Here is a 17,751-nt window from a genome sequence, read left to right as displayed (position 1 = left end):
CGTCTTCTAGCTATAAATGATAAGTGACTAAAATGCCACAGGGGACATCAAGGGGTTGTTTGTGTTTCAGTGGTTTAGGAACGTACGTGGAATTTTCAGAGCTAGTAAATGCATGATATGAGTCTAGTATGTGTATGACGCTGGTTTAAAGATACGATGAAACTCCTGGAGTAAAAAAAGGTCAAACAAAGGAAGAGCATAGATCAGGATTGAAATTGTGAAATTAAAATTAAAAGTCAAGACGTTAGCACAGAAGCGCGAAAGATCTTTTAATTAAAGTTCAATGTTATAAAGTTAACCAAATATTAAAAAATATATCTTTAGACCTTTCAATCATGTTACTAATTTTTGTTCTTTGGCTCTATGGCAAAAAGCAATCTTCGATATTTAAATGAATCTCACACTGGTATTGTAGAGGAAAAATAAATTTTTATATACAGTAGGAAACGAGAATGGATGGACAAGTATCAATGAAGTTTTGTTAAATGGTACTTGTTTATGCAAAAATATAAATATCAATTTCAATTATGTACTAAATAATCTATATACTGTAAGAATATATAACATATAAAATTTAAGTATACGCACAACACTAGTACTAGTCCAATTAAATTTCATTGATGCAGTACTTCTTTTACATCGTTCTTTTAGAAGTTATTGGCTAATTGAGCGAGAAATGTATTTATTTCTCTACAAAAAGCCTCAGAAGATAAATATTACCTACTATTATTAATAATTGATCAAACAAAATTTGTCTTACATCTCAAAAGGAAAATTCGAAAATTTCTTAAAAGAAATAAGAAAAATATACCTCGTATCTTATATTCTCGTTTATAACTTTAAAATATTTAAAACTTTTGTTTCAAAATTACTATATTCGCATTGACAGCAATTGAAATTTTCTCATATCTACAAAACGTGTATTTTTATGATAAATATAAAATTACCTTGGTACTTAATAACTGAATTACGGATACTGGACTGTAAAAATAAGAAAGTTAGACTTAAATAAAAATTTCTTTCACCATCTACATTTTATAACGAGTACTCTACTTTGAATATTTTGGATATATTCACATATTGCATTCGATTTATTTTCGTACATTTAATTTTTCCAAACAGCAATCTATCAATAATTTCGATAAAAATAAAAAATATATATTTACTAAAATATATACATATAATGTAATTACAAGAATTTATCAGTTATCTCTTATTACTGATCTACTCGCACAAGAAACTTTCATTATGCTCCCTCGAGAAATTCCCCAGTGAATTATAAATTAGAGATCTAGTTCAGATGTCTACATTAATTATAAAGGAGCGTTGTTTTCGAAGAAATATTTTTTCTCGTGATAATTCCTGTGTTTATGAATATTCAAGAAGAAATTGCACTTAAACATAAGTCATTCGCTGCAGTTTATTTTGTGCTTTCTTGGCAGCTTCCTAATATTATTTATTTCAAACTAAGTAAGTAGTTCTGTTTGTTATAGGAAAAAAGATTATAATTTCAATGAAAAATTATGAATTGGTCATTTCGGCTGCTGGGATAATCCTATTGTATTTATTTATTATCTTGTTTCTATCTTGTTCTGAATAGCATGGAAAATATCTGAAACCAAATCTACTCATCATCATCAGGATAAAAATTCAAATTGTTTATATCGAGTATATGTATAACACTTTAGGCATTAATAAACTTTTGTATCAGAATGTGCCCATGTTATCCATTTTATTTAAAATGAGTGAAAAATATTGACGGATTGTCTAACTTCTTAGTTAAGAACTATACAACAATAGACCTGAAAAGAATTTGATAAAACCCAGATTCCTCGCCTGTTAATCCCTTTTTAGTAGCAAGACTTTCAGAATACATACTTATATAAGCCATAGTCCTAGTATCAGAATAGCGTGTACAGCCTTAGATCCCACAATACCAAGCAGTGCTGTTTGCAACCATTATATTGTTCCCACCAAATGTTCTCAACTAAACCCAGTGCTCTTAAACTCTAACTCTCTCTTTGTTAACACTGTGTTTACAAAGATGTAGAAACAATAAGCAGGAAAACAATAAGTGTAATAAAGCATCTTCGCCTGATCTTGAGAAATAAGGATCAATTTTATCTAACTGAATGTCCAACGTAACAAACATTAATGCGAGTATATTCATAGTAGATATACATACAGGGTAGGGTGGTTGGTAACTGGTGGTACAAGCGGAAAGGGGATGATTCTACGCAAAAAAAGAAGTCGAAAATATAGAATAAAAATTTTTGGTTCGAGGCTTTGTTTTCGAGAAAATCGACTTTGAATTTTCGCTCGGTACGCGTGCACTTTATCACGTCTCGTTATAACGGATCTCACTCTAGGTCGTTGTCTCGATGGAAAAATTAAAAAAAAAATTTTTTATTCTATATTTTCGACTTTTTTCGCGTAGAATCACCCCCTTTCCGCTTGTACCACCAGTTACCAACCACCCTGTATATGTATGTACTTAGATAGAATACTTGGATCATCCATATGCAGAAACGATACGCGAGCGTGCTAACGGAGCCGCAATTGGTTCTCACACGATTGGTCGACTTAATTGCTCGTGCCGGCGATTCCATTTACCCGGCATTAGCTATTATCAATTAAGACTGACTAAATCGCGATTGTCATGGGTAATTAATACCGGTGGCTTGATGGAAACGGTGATTCAGCGTTCCTTAACATTGTCGATGCCGGGTGTCGTGCAACGACGCGCGTCACGACGACACATCCTGGAAAAAGCTCACCCAGTCTCCATTCATCCACTGATAATAGGTCGTGAGCATTACGGTACAACGGGTCGCTACAAAACTTCTGTCTTCAACTATTTACCGTTTCACGTCTATGAATTAAAGAGGAACTACACAAGGCCAGCCATAGTTTCCTCTGGAGATTTCGCGTCGTCTACCATGCTCCTCTTTCGACAATGGCTATACGAAACGATATAGCAGCTCGTTTCGGGTACACCGTGAATTACGGGCACATTTGCAACGAGCTGCTCTCTCTGTGTTCGTTCTTGGAAGTGATCCCTTAAGACGTACGTTGAAAGATAAATTATTATAGGAGATAGAATATTAGATAGCAGTTATTGGTTATACAACAATGTACAGTACAATAATTTTAAGCTGTTTATGTTATTGGATCGAATGAAGATATTTTTAAGAAACGTTTTCGTATATGCGACTAAAACTTTAGATATTTCCCCTATAGTGCTGGTTTTTTTCTGATTCATAAATGTATTGAACATGGTGAAATAAATACTATCTTGTTATCTTAATATTATCTTAGTATTGTATAACAGATGTGGGAAATATGTAAAAAAATAAAAAATAGGGTTTTAGAATAAATGAAAATAAATAAATGAATAAATAAATGAATTTAATAGAAAATTATTCAGCAGCATCTCTCACAAAACTGCTTTTTTTATCAGAGAATAAATACCAAATTATTCTATTGTAACCAATATCTTTTGATTCATTGTAATTACTAATGCGTAGATTAAATATTATACTTTAGAAATAATAATAAAATTAAAATAATGATAAATATCTTCTTATATACATATTTTCTTTTCTCAAAGTACTTATGTTCGAAAACAAGAACAAATAAATCTAAAAATTGACCTATCACTTAAACATTACCTAATTAAATAAGAGTAAAAGAATCAAATTATAATTATAATTGTAATTGTAATTATATTTCCCCATCTTGTGTTTCAAAGCAGGTAAATATGCGAATTACTCGACATTCCGTAGATAAACAGTACTTATTATTATATGCACATTTTTACGTGTTTCACTTTTTTAATTCTCATTAAAAATCTTTATATTTCAATGGTTTTAATCTGATATATGCATAAAATTCAAAGAATGACGTAAAGACTTAAGAATATACAGGGTGGTTGGTAACTGGTGATACAAGCGGGAAGGGGGTGATTCTACGCGAAAAAAGAAGTCGAAAATATAGAATAAAAATTTTTCGTTCGAGGCTTTGTTTTCGAGAAAATGGACTTTGAATTTTCGCTCGGTACGCGTGCACTTTATCACGTCTCGTTATAACGGATCTCACTGTAGATCGTTGTCTCGATGGAAAAATTAAAAAAAAAAAATTTTATTCTATACTTTCGACTTCTTCTTTCGCGTAGAATCACCCCCTTTTCGCTTGTACCACCAGTTATCAACCACCCTGTATATAACATCCAAGGATAATATATAGGACGTAAAAATTATATGAGAAATAACTTTTCTTTTTAGCAGAATTATATATTTTGTTTATATATTAATAGATGCATCCCAAAATTTGTTATAAGTAATCAATAAGCTATTTACGACAAAAAAAGTAATTAATTTAGAGGATATTTGAGCTTCAATATTGTAAAATGTTAAACTAGTATACTTATCAACACTTACATTTTTTCTATCACACGTAATATTTTATTTTACAAAAATGATACAAAGCATCAAAACAACTTTAAAAACATTTACTATGTATTTTCTATTCTATAGATCTTATTTTGAAAATATATGTATAATATTTGTTGGTTTTTTAAATGGATATGTATGAGTCGCTATGCGATTTATATCAGAGTTGAACAAGTAAGTCAACCAATGGTTTTGGTTGACATGTGTTACAAAGGTCGAAAAAATTTCATACAAGAAACATACAATAAACTCGAGCTTAAGTAATTTAGTCAATTTCAGAATTGGCTTTCTCTCTCTCTCTGATAAAAGGTGAATTTTTAAAAAGACTCTGTTTGATAGTATCAATCAATATGCACCTGTTAAAATGGAAATTGATGATTATAAATAATTCAATCTAAATACTTCACAACAGAGATTTTTACATGATATAAAATTACTGATTCTACTAAACGTTTTCTTATTCAATCTATATATTTTTGTTATAGAGTTTGTTAATCTTAAATTCATTTTATTAAATTATATAATAAAAACATAAATTTCTTCACTTCTTTTTCTTTAATTTGGATTTGAATTTAACTTAAGTCTATGTTCTCAAGAGGAAGAATCAAACCATTTTTTAACATAGTTAAAATAGTAACATAACAAGTCATACTGCAAATCGTTTATAATAAAATGTTAACTTTACTCTCCTTATTTAAAATATCCTCTCTAAACCCTCCATTTTAAAACGTCTCTGAGGATTGAAATTGTACTACTTTTTTTATACGATATATGTTTTTCTTCATTCACAATTTGAGATATTTGTTCGCAACAGTTTGTATAACATAACTTTATTTACAGAACACGAAGAACTTCAAATACTCCGACATATCTAGAAAAATGAAAACAATGCTATAACGAAATAACATCTTTCTATTTCAAATTTTTACGTAAATCCATCATTTTATTAACAGACAATATAATACTGATATGGTAAAAGTACTTTACTTTTTTATGGTAAAAGTATCATAAAAACCTTTTATGTCCATATTGTATGTATCTCCTATATAAAACATTTTGAAATTTCATTAGCATTGCAATGAAACGTAACTATCATGATTATATTGATGAGATTTTAGATTAATTTGAAAATGTACATATATAAAAATTACAAAAAAATTTATTGTATAATACATATGTACATATTTAATAAAAAAATTAGCATACCGCCATGGACAGCTATCTTAAGCATATAATAAGTGCTAGTAAGTATTAAGTCCATTAATTAATATAACGGATAATTAACATTAACTTTGTGATCTCGTCAAAATAAAGAATCGTGATACAACCGGCTGAATGATGATTCTACATGCAAAAATAAATCGAGAAGAAAGAATAATATTTACTATATAAGGCTTCGTTTCCAAAAAAAAAAAAAAAAAAAATGAATCATCAGCTACGGTCTGCTTCCTGTTATTGCTGTTATTTCCACCATATGGATCTGTACTATTACTTTCCTTTATTTTGCATTTAATTTCAATGGTATCATAGATAAGGATAAGATTAGTGCTTTTTGAGAATTTGAGAATCATTTTATTAGTGTAACAAGTGTTTAAAATGTTGACCGTATTGCCGCATACAGCTCTGCCCGTTAAACTAAATTGTTGCACGCTTTTTGTTTTCTTCACTTCACTTTTAAATCTTTTAATGCTAAAATAACGTTTACTTTTAAGTCTGTTGGTATGCTTGGAGTACACTTTAGACTTGATAAGACCCCATAACAAAACGTCGGCGAATGGGGAGGGGAATGTTAGATCCGGCAAAACGAAAAAGATTAATAGTACAACACACGACATCGCTGACATAAGGTAACAACAACAACCGGAAGTAGGTCGTGACATCGTCCACATTTTAATAATATAAACGCGAGCAGAAACACGAGTTTCATACCTCAAAATTTGCATTTAATCCACGAGTACCTGAGGGGCTTTCAAACTCTTTTCTTCGAAAAAGAAGCCTTAAATGAACAAATTGCATTTTTTCTTTTTCGACATTTTTATTTTTGCATGTAGAATCACCATCCGATCGATTGTGCCACGATCTTGCAGACACCCTACATATGATAAATATTCGTACTAAATATGTATTTTGTAATTTCTATATACATTTTTAGATTTATTCCAGATTTTATCTATATAATATAATAGTACAATTTCAATACTATTAACAGTTGTAATAAAATTTCAAAATGTTTCGTATAACACACCTAATATATTCATAAAAGATATCTGCAAATGTTCGAGTATTTTCGCAAAATTGTGTAGTTCAATCCAATTAATAACAGAAACATATGGTACTTTATTTACAAGTTCCACGTAAACGACGTGAAAATGATACTAGAGAAAGAAAAAGTGGAAAGGAAAGGTAAATATACATGATCGTCGAGAGAGTTTGTCGCAAACACAGAGAAAAATGAAATTTCAAGCACGAAAGTCTCAATAGGCAAACAGTAATTGAACAAGATTTGCAAGAAACACGTGGAAAACGTTACTACCATTTCATTCTTGCGATATTTCTATCTTGGTGGTATCACTGGTAATTCATCTGCCTACGATATTTCAAAAAAGTACGAATATGCCATCGAGAATCGTCATGGCTATGGTATCAAATAACAGGGATCGGTGGTAGCAAAAAGAAATATTTTGCAACGAGATCATTTTCCATTTGGCCGTTTCAGCGACACAACGTTAGAGAAAATATTTTTCCGCAGCGAGAACGTGAAAACCGTAAGCGAAAAATACGCGACGTTAATCCACGCGATTTTTCTTCTTCCCGATCGACGCGCTCCAATGAAATGATACATGCAGACCCGGTGAAAATGCTTGGAAAAACTCGATTGCCTTAAAGTTCTGCAAACACTGGGGAACATCACGGAAGAACGAACATTCCAGCAACATTTCGAAACATTTCGGTGAACGAAACGCGGACGTCCTCGATGCCCTTCTTCTCCGCTTCTCGTTTTTATAACGTCGGGAGATTCGAGCTCGTCTATCGCGCGAGCCCCTTTAGGCGCACTAAATATTAATAGACGGGAATTGCTTCGAGCTCGTTCGCGCTAAGTCAGCGAACTGGACGGTTTCGATTAAATGCTCCTATACCTGCATTGCTGGTAACTTCCCCCATTTTTTTTGTACTTTGATACACAATTAAGATTGCTGTTATACTCAGAAAAATTTCTTACTGTTAGAGTGATTTTGCAGCTTTCATAGGTTTGCTTCTGTAGCTTTATTCTATATACACAATAGAAAGAAAACAGTTCAAAGATTAAAACTTCAAGGATCACGTGAGAAAAATTTAAACGCGCAAGAAAGCATAGATATTTTCTTTACAAAATTATACAGGGTGGTTGGTAACTGGTGGTACAAGTTGAAAGGGTGTGATTCTACGCGAAAAAAGAAGTCGAAAATATAGAATAAAAAATTTTTTTTTTTAATTTTTCCGTCGAGACAACGATCTAAAGTGAGATTCGTTATAACGTATCGCACGCGTACCGAGCGAAAATTCAAAGTCGATTTTCTCGAAAACAAAGCCTCAAACGAAAAATTTGTATTCTATATTTTCGACTTCGTTTTTCGCGTAGAATCACCCCCTTTCCGCTTGTACCACCAGTTACCAACCACCCTATATGTATTCGAAGAACATATTCCTATCATATATTAAGCCTTTTGCAGTATAGTCAAAGGAAAAATAGGACAAAACTTTTAAATATAGTATACTATAAATTTCACATCTTAAATATCATTATATATAAGACAATTATTAATATCCATTGCTTATAAAAATTTGAAGGTAGATATGTATTTTTTGTATGTGATACCAGGAACGTAGAAAATCTTAAAAGCACTTAATTTATTTCCTTTTTTATTTCCTTTTTTCCGTCGTCCTTACTTATTTGTCATTTGTTACAAATAATAAGAAATAAATATTTTAACGTTAAGTTATGACACATACAACGATGATTATAAATAATTTAACCCTTAACAACTTTTTCGTTTTCTCTTAATATAAATTTTTGTTACCTTGATCTTATGTAGCAACTTATTATAATTAATTCCTACAATAATTTTTATCTTAAGCAGTATTATTTAAATAAAAAGTATTTTCGATATAAATTCATGATCAGTTTTAAAAATTTATTTTCCAGCTCTGAAATCCAAACATTTTAAGTTTTACGATCCGACGATATATTTTATGAAATCGCTTGGCTTCATGTTAGTTGTGACGTTTTCTTACTGTTCGTAATATTATAAATAAGGAAGGGCGTATAAAAATGTACAATCTCCTTACAGTATGAATTTATCTTGTTTTGTTTTTCATTTAAAATGATCACCGTTTATAGTTGTTTTAACAATTACACATTCTACAATCTTAAAATAAGGATTATAAAACAACAAAAAAATGTGTGCATCCTGAATTATTATCTTTCAGCTTATTCTTTATTCATTTTAAAATGTAATTAACATAAAAATGTGGTGTACCATATCGTATTTATACCTATATATACTATCACACATATTGCAATGATGTTAGTTCATGTCTTCCTAAAGTTTCGGTTTAAAAATTTCATAAAATTATCTTTACGCAAAACTGAAAATGTTTTAATCTTTTAAGAATACACGAAAACTCTTTATAACGTGACATACCATAATATACCTAGGTATCAGATCGTGTTCCATTGACACTTTGAAGATTTTGGTTAGAATTTTTATAAAAAACTTTAAGATTTATATTTCGAGCATGTCACACTATATTTCATATTTATATTTCAAGAATATCAAAATGTAGAGTAGAAAGTAATTTTAATATGAATTTTAATTTTAATTTTGAATTTTGAATTTTAAATTTTAATTTTTAAACTTTATATTTAATTTTAAAAGCTTAATGCAAGTTAAATATAAGATGCGCTATATGCTAAGATTTAGATCGACTACAAATTTTATAATAAAGTAAAATATATAGGAAAATAAAAAATATATAATCACTATTTATTTTGTTTCTGTGACAAATTCGACAGATGCAGAATGAGCACGAGATAGTAATAAGTTGAATATCTCAAAAGGCTGATGAATTTTTTAATTTCATTACATAAGTATAGAATTAATGTTCAATTTTCAACAAATTAAATTACTTGGTTTCATGAGTTCATTTATAACAAGAAAATGACATAAATAATAGTAGACTTGCAAAATAAATTTAAAGAATAATGTTTACAACATCATCACCTTTTCCCGGTCTTTAATCTATGAAGTTGTCAATGTGACTTCTAAACTCATAAATTTTTATTTCGTTTATTCCAGGTCTCGATTATTCGACGAGACTCGCTTTAGTCGAACTATCTCGGTTCCAATGAATCTGGTTAATTCTATATAGTTTTTACTATAGTATATGCAATGTAAATATCTTAATATGTGTATATATGTATATATAAATACTACCAAGATGAATTACATTTTTTAATAGATGATGGTGTACATAGTAAATACATAAATTTGAGCTATATTTTGCTTCTTTTATAAATGAGATACATACATTCAGATTATTCCCCAAAATACAAATTTAAATGTACATAAAACTAATTTTAAGGAAAAGGATCTAAACATGGTTAAATCGTTAGTGTTTAATACGCATATTTCTGCGCATATCAGAATCTCCATGAAACAATAAAAGTTTAGAGTTACTAACGATGGAAATTTGAAATTTATTTTTATTTTCTAAATTATCAATGCAAAGTAAGGAATCAAGCTTTATGTTCGTCTATATAAAATCAGCAATTTACACTAACAGAAATTAAATACTTAAAAATTGTAAACAGAAGCTAGATTATAACCTCTTAGCACTATAATTAATAATCGAGTGTCTAATCTGTGTAGCATATTTAAGGTAGCTATTAGAAAAGACATAAGTTTAATGTCTTTTACGAAATATAACAAGTTCGATTCAATATCGAGTGCCTAGGCAATAAGCTATACTTTTTAGGAACGAAGCACTTCAAAAACTTTATTTCACAAACTGAACATTTAATTTCCGAGGAATAGAGTTTTGACGCGTTTCCATAAATACATTCAATATACATAAATATACGCTAAAATATAATGGAAGAAAATAATTTTTAAATGTATTGTATAATAAACATTGCATTAGAATTCAATATATCACATTTGAATAAAATCCTTTTCATGTCATGCCTTCTGAACGATTTACTTTCTTTTTTAGCAACCCTTTTATATGAACAGTTAATATTCACTGGAGAAATAGCAAAAATCTTTTTACATTAACAAAAGAAATTATTTTTTATGTATGTTCAATAAACTGAAAAACATTTAAATTTTATTAAAATGTAATTATGTTATAATGCAAAATACTCGTACGTCAAAATTATTGAAATTCTACTTTGAATATGATTGAATATGATATAATAAAATATAGTTTATTAAGTGTATTTTATTAGTTATACTATTATATAGTAATAAATAAAATAAATGAAAAATGTAAACTATTAATTGTATAAAAGAGTAGTATAGAATAATGTTCTATGCCATATATTATGGCATTTTTAGTTACAAAATATTTAAAAAAGAAAAGATACATACAACCAGCGTTGACATAGGTAAAATTTTAAAATCGTTTTAAATTAAATTTTGAAGAATAGTAATTGACTTACCAATCGCAGTACACACGCCCAAGATCCTTGTCAACGTTGACAGATGAGTGCCAGTACTTCTAACGTATGTAGACATGCCGCCAGGTTCCGAAGAGACGTTAAAATCCTTCATGTGCGACACCATATGATAAACAATAAATTTATCAATTTGTTATAGTATAAAATGTAAAAAACACTCGTGAATAAATAGAAAGGAATTTAAAAACATTTAATATATAATAAACAACGCGCTATATGATTATCAATTTCAATACGCTATGCATTACATCCATGCTCTTTCGGAGACCACGCACAACTGAAAGCATAAGTCCTTTCAGAGAAAGCTTTTGCTGTCCCCGCGTTGTACTTCACACATGCGCAGTTTGCATTTTATCCGAATTTTTCTCCAGCGCACATACTTCTCAAATTAAATATGATATAAAACTAATGTTGGATATAATATATAAATTTCATATAACGGAAGTATACGGTTTATCAAAATTTATGTTAATTCTTTATATGAATATCAAATTAATCAAAATATAAACTTTATAACCAAATGAAATAACATGGACAATGAACTAAAATAAAGTTTAAAAACAATATTATTATTTTTGAAGATAAAGTTATTTTTAAATGATGAAATTAAAAATATGAAGTATTATTGAGCTTAAAATTTGTGTTACATATGACATGTGTATGAAATGTAAATACATTTAAACATATTAATTATTATATATTTACAATAAGCACGTCCAATACAGATATGTGCATTACAAAAATATATTCACCTGCGCACTTAAGCGTGTGCATCAATCAAATAACACATAGAACTGAGTGAGGTAGAGATAGTTACAACAATATGTTCGCTTCTGAAACAACAGGAGTATTTAAAATATACATTTTTAAAATTGGAACACTAACTCGTATCATTTTTAATACAGTGTTTAAATATTCTTTTTGTTTATGGTGCAAACACTTCTTACAATTAGAGCACATTTTAATACTGTAATACAATAAGATTTCTTATTATTATATAACAATAACGATATATTTATATATCATATAAAATGTTACTTTTTACATCACTTAGATTATAAATGTTATCTGAACTTTTAAATCATCAATTTTAGCTCAATTGTCAATAAAAAATAAATAGAATTTTTATCGTACATGATTTTTATATCACAAACGCAATCACGAATGTCTGCTTTAAATGTATAAATGGTAAGTAACATTCCTTCAGTTACGTCAGCTGCATTTTACTGGATTATTATTTGTGTAAAACAATGAAACACAATTTTAATTAATAGAGATAAAAATAATTTTATGAGATCAATTTTTGTAACTAACATAATTAGTTGTAATTCATTGCAGTTTTGTTTTTGATTGGCTTCTTTTTTCTGTTTTTGCTACTCCCAGCATTCTCCGAACTTGTAGTAGGCGCACTTAACTTAGGAGATTGTCCAGGAATTATATGTTTTCCTTGAATTTCTAAACCTTCGTAATTATTATTATGAATAGTTTGTACTGGTGGAGTAGATCGAAAAATAGGACTTAAAGGTTTCCTGTTACGTGATACTGGTACCGATGATGATGTTAAAGATCTAAAATTATAAAAATAATATGAAAGATATTCTTCATAGATAAAAAGAAGTTTAATGCTTTCATCATACCTATTTTTGCTACTCGAAAATCGTGTCGTGTCGAGTGGAGCAAGCTTTATATTTTTTGGCCACACAGCAGGAGAAACAGGAGCATGCCAAGCAGAAATTTTAGCTGAACTTGAATTTTTTCCCGAATTTTTAAAATAATTAATATTTTTACTTGAGCCTAATACAAAATAATATTCACACATAATGCTAAAAATATTTTTAACATTCCATATGTAATACATAATATTAAAAAAAAGTATGACATGCCTTGAAAGGAAGAAACTTCTAGAGACTGTGCCATAAACTTGATTGGAGTAGTTTTTACGGTAGAAAAGCTTTCTCTGGTTGATAAAACATAAGGCACAGGACTAACTACAACCTTTTCATTAAAAACAGTTCCAAGTTTATTTCTACTAGTGTGTGGCCTTAAAAGCTTATCTTCCGTAGTAGATTCATCCTTCTGATTTCTTATTTTGTTATTATTCATAGGATTATCATGTTTTCTATAAGTTGATAAATAATTAACATTCTGCATTTCTGTTTTTGTTTCATTATTCTACAATACAGTCTATACGTACTTCTGAATTTCTTGTGTATATGTTTGACCACTTTCTTTTCTCATAGGTAAGGTATAATCTTCTCTTCCTTTACTATTACTGTTTGAAAATCTACTTTCGAGAGATATTGTTTCCTCAAAACAATTTACCTTTATACTTTTTGCAGAACTTTTATTACTGTGAATAGTAGCTGTATGTATTTGTAAAACATCATTGAAATCATCATATAATGAATCAATTTCATTTCCTTTATTTGGAAACAGCTTGGATATTACATATTCATAAAGCATATCAAATATCTCATCTTGCGATGTTTTCTGTAATCTTTGCTTAGATGAATTTTTCCTTTTCTACAAATAATATATGTATATAGTCTTTTCAAAGATTGAATTTTTTTACTAAATAATTTTCTTTCTAAGGACAAAGGAATTTTTAATGACAAGTATTGTTATTTTTAAGTCTATTAGGTTATTTTAATAACATGTAAAATATTCGGTACCTTTAATGAAGTACTATGTTCTGGAAATACCTCCTCATTATTAGAATCAAAATTATTCTTTATCTGACTATAATTTACGTTGAAATCTTGATAGTTACTTTTAGATGAAAGAAACGGATTCTTCCCAACTATTCTTAAATGAGGTATTTGCATTCTCCATTGTATACATTCTTCCAAAACAGATGTTTGAGTTACTTGATTACCGTCTTCATACAATGTACTTTCGATAGCTTCCCACTGTTCCATAGCTTTCTTCGTTGCAATATTTTCAATTTCTGAAGAACAGGATATATCTGTTGCAGTACTATTTTTATCCCAAGTTGATACATTGTCATCAACATCTTTCCAAGTTTTCTTCTTTTGTAAACTTGGTAATTGAAAATAATCACTTGATTTATTTTGATTATCTCGAGAATTATTCACTCTTGGTAAAATTTCAGAAGTTCTTATATTTTGTAGTAATCTATAGAAAATAATGTTTGAAATTCTTTCACAATAAATTATATATAACATAGAAATTTAAAAATAAAAGTAATTTACAAATTATGTTTATATGTAAACATTTAGGTAAAATGAATAGAATGTTATTACAAAACATACGTGTTGCGTTTAAGTTTCCTTTTATGCATTTCATGCTTCTTAAAACGGGTCTTTAATCAACTGAAGTTACTTTTAATCATTTATCTGGAAATCTTTTCGTCGTACTTATTACACGAAACCTACACTGACCACGGTAATTTTATTGATTATTTCCTTAAAAGAAAATCTTTGGTTTAAACCTTTAATTTGAAGCATTCTACCGCCATCATATTATGAATGATTTATTATTTTCTTTGAATAATTAAAAAAACACAACTTTACCATGAGGTAACATCTGATGGATTAAAATTTATGATTCGTCGCACAGTTTAGGTATATCTTATTTACTTTCGTATAACATATATTCTAGTTCTAAATAGCATATTCACTATTGGTCAATAAATGAAATGATACATTTTTCTATAAATTTAGTATGAAAGACATTGTATCGTATTGATATCGTGTTTAGGATTACATAAGTAATTACTGTAAAATGTATAATAATATTCTAATGTATAAAATCGAAAATAAAACTAATTTGTAATATTACGCTATTGCATGAACTCGCTTTTGACATAACTGCGTGAAGTTTGCTTCGACGAATGTATTTAGTTAGAAATATCCCGTATGGACCGAGGGTGAAACTTAAATTAACTTATATAATCATGTATAAGATATATCGCTTATATGTGTATGTTTATTGTTTTCCTTCAGATTATAGACTTTCTACAGCTTATGATATATATATCTTGCTTATAAACTATTGTAACACGGTGCATCTATGAACTTTTGTAAACTGTTATATATAAATGATAAATCTAAATATAAATAATAATATATTAGTATATAAACAATAATGTATGTTATATATAAGTAGTACAGTATAACGTAAAATCGTAAATGATGCAAGTTATAATGTGTGTAGCCGTTCCATTGCGTGGATTATTACAAGACCCATGTGCTTCCCACCTGAACGTACAGGTAGCCAAGGTCATAAAAGCCTCGTGTTCTGCCATGCTCATCGCTGATTGCGAAGCTGTCTCCAAAATGTTATAAATACAGGTTCTAATTAAACAAAAGGGAATTCGACTTTACAATGGAGAAAGCTAGAAAGACTCTTACTATTCTCGGTTCACTGAACTTTTCTAATCTCTGCAAAGAAGATCTCAAGTTCTTAGAATAAACCACCGCGTTTAAAAGTATTGACTATTTTCAATTCTCGCGCATTTCGGCGAGCAAAGCGACCAGCGCTTCACGACTAGCACCAACCCACTCGTCTTATCCCTAAAACTGCAAGGTAAAACATAACAGTAATAATTACTTCTTTTACGGTATATAACCTCTACAAGACCGTTTAAATATACTGTAGAATAGTTGGTGAAACTGTGTAGTGAATGCAGGATAGCGAAAACAACAATTTGAAGAGTTGTATATAATTTATGACAAAAATTGAAAATATAAATGGAGAAAGATACGTATTTTAATTTTTTAAAATACATGTCAAAAAATACTTACGGTATATTTATGTTTTATATAATCTGAACATTATTTTGTTGTGTTCTTTTTGAGGATTTTTTCAGGAAAAAGGTACGTGGGTTGGTGCCCATGAAACGCTGAACCACCCTGCTCGCAGAATTGCGCGAAAATTCAAAAAGACTTCGGCGTTTCTAAACGATCGTTTATTCCAACTTGTACGTTTCGATTACGGCAGAATGAAATAAACGCTTAGAAGTAAAAAATTGAATTGAATTGAGAACTCACTTTTCTGTTTTCGATCTTCGGTTCCTGCCCTTTCTTCTTTGTTTAGGATCCCCTTCCTTTGTGCTCTTAATCCAATGATTCAATGGGTCACGTATTTCTAAGTAGACGGAGTTTCTTCTTCCTACGATCATATAAACATGTTCCGAGATTCGCTAGCCATGAGAAATCAACATGGAAGACAACAAAGTTTGTATTCTTGCGAGAGAGATAGAGATGGGTAGAATATATCTCTCTGTCTGACACATTCATGTCAAACATGTGCAGAACGAGAATTTTCTTATCTTCCGTATTGATTTTTTACGATTTAATTTTTGGACGGTTTTCACTAGATTTTGGTATATGGAAGCCGAGACCTGTTTACATATATGATCGTGGTCCTTCCGAGAAAAAGGTGCATACTTGCGCGGCGATTGAGAAAAATATAACGCAAGAGAGAAACAGCACAATTTGTAAGAAAGTTTACATGGGCTGCCGAAAATAGAATATTGAGAAATTATGTTGACAAATTTCGGCTGTCAATTTGTGCGACCTGTAATAGTTAATGTAAAGCTGAAGTCTTAGGAAAGTTTATGCAAAAGTAATTCTTTGATTATCTTATCTTACCCTCGTAAGATGTCAACAAATATTACTAAGAAATTTGAACTATTAATTTGATGCGATAATAAATAATTTAAAGGTATTTATCTGTCTCCTGCGCCACTTTCTCCCCTTATCCGGTTACCTTCTGTCAATAACTGGTCAATGTATTGGGTTGGCAACTAAGTGATTGCGGATTTTGTAATTAGGTAGTAATGACAAACAATACAATTACAATAATGACAAACGATACAATTTTCCATCCGCATGTATTAGATTGTCCCGAAAGATTTTTTCATTTTATAGTGAAATAATAGATGCACAACATTCTTTGTTTTATAGTATTTTATTGAATGATGTATGATTCATTCTGTTCTATTGGAATCTAGCACAATCAGTCAGTTTAAATTTCGTTCTTCATTTATATCGGTTGTTTTTACTCATTTAAATGAGAACCCGCGCTCGTAAGAACTTGGAAAATGGTAACATGGCCACGTGTTGAAAATGGTAACAAATCCTCCAGAAATAGACGACCAGTCCGATCTTGTGTTTTATTCGTTTTTTCCTTTTTGCGTTCGCGCTCTACAAGTCTTAATTTGAGAATAATCATTCTATTTTTTAAAAACTAGACTTATAAATTATGTAATACAAAAGTAATTAATCTAGTGGTTAACTAAACTAATTTAACCTAATTACAAATATGATGTGAAATGGGCGTCATGTCGCATAAGGACATGTAGATGTTTGTCTTTACATCACTCTCTTCCGAGTGAGTTGTTCGAACTTCAACTCGCATATCTTACTTCGATGTCAGATTCTTTATTTTCCTTTATTTAACCTATCGACGAATATGTTTGTTAGTGTTCCGTAGTATTTAATTTTAAAAACATAGTTATTTATCCGTTCTATAATTTCGAACCGCCCTTCATAAGGTGCCTCAGAAGGCTTTTTCGTAGCGTCGACTCGAAGAAATACATGTGAGCAAGTATGTAGA

General features: G+C 29.6%; 2 protein-coding genes across 5 annotated transcripts in view; both read right to left on the bottom strand.

The window, feature by feature from the left end:
- LOC117237068 overlaps nt 1-11,465 on the bottom strand; it is a 292,163-nt gene extending 280,698 nt beyond the window's left edge. Inside the window, exon 1 of one of the 2 annotated variants that reach the window (XM_033500682.1) lies at nt 11,152-11,465. In XM_033500682.1, the coding sequence (XP_033356573.1) occupies nt 11,152-11,275 (124 nt within the window). In that variant the 5' untranslated portion in view covers nt 11,276-11,465. The remainder of the gene's footprint in view (nt 1-11,151) is intronic. The other variant, XM_033500683.1, reaches the window with a different exon arrangement.
- Nucleotides 11,466-11,845: 380 nt separating this feature from the next.
- On the bottom strand, nt 11,846-16,327 carry LOC117237062. 3 transcript variants are annotated; one of them, XM_033500673.1, is made up of 7 exons: nt 14,703-14,817; nt 14,442-14,594; nt 13,842-14,304; nt 13,364-13,692; nt 13,053-13,288; nt 12,807-12,963; nt 11,846-12,737 (listed from the first exon to the last, which is right to left on the bottom strand). In XM_033500673.1, exons 2-7 carry the CDS (start codon nt 14,468-14,470, stop codon nt 12,488-12,490), a joined length of 1,464 nt encoding a protein of 487 aa, XP_033356564.1. In that variant the 5' UTR covers nt 14,471-14,594; nt 14,703-14,817; the 3' UTR covers nt 11,846-12,487. The 3 variants fall into 3 exon arrangements, with proteins under 3 accessions (XP_033356564.1, XP_033356562.1, XP_033356563.1); XM_033500671.1 differs by lacking the exons at nt 14,442-14,594; nt 14,703-14,817 and adding an exon at nt 16,182-16,327; XM_033500672.1 differs by having other exon boundaries at nt 14,442-14,823.
- Nucleotides 16,328-17,751: the final 1,424 nt, after the last annotated feature.

Source organism: Bombus vosnesenskii, unplaced genomic scaffold (assembly GCF_011952255.1).
Source record: "Bombus vosnesenskii isolate JDL3184/JDL3185 unplaced genomic scaffold, Bvos_JDL3184-5_v1.1 scf7180000013355, whole genome shotgun sequence".
NCBI lineage: Eukaryota > Metazoa > Arthropoda > Insecta > Hymenoptera > Apidae > Bombus > Bombus vosnesenskii.
The sequence above is the reverse complement of the archived record's forward strand: the minus strand, read 5'-3'. Positions and strand labels throughout refer to the sequence as shown.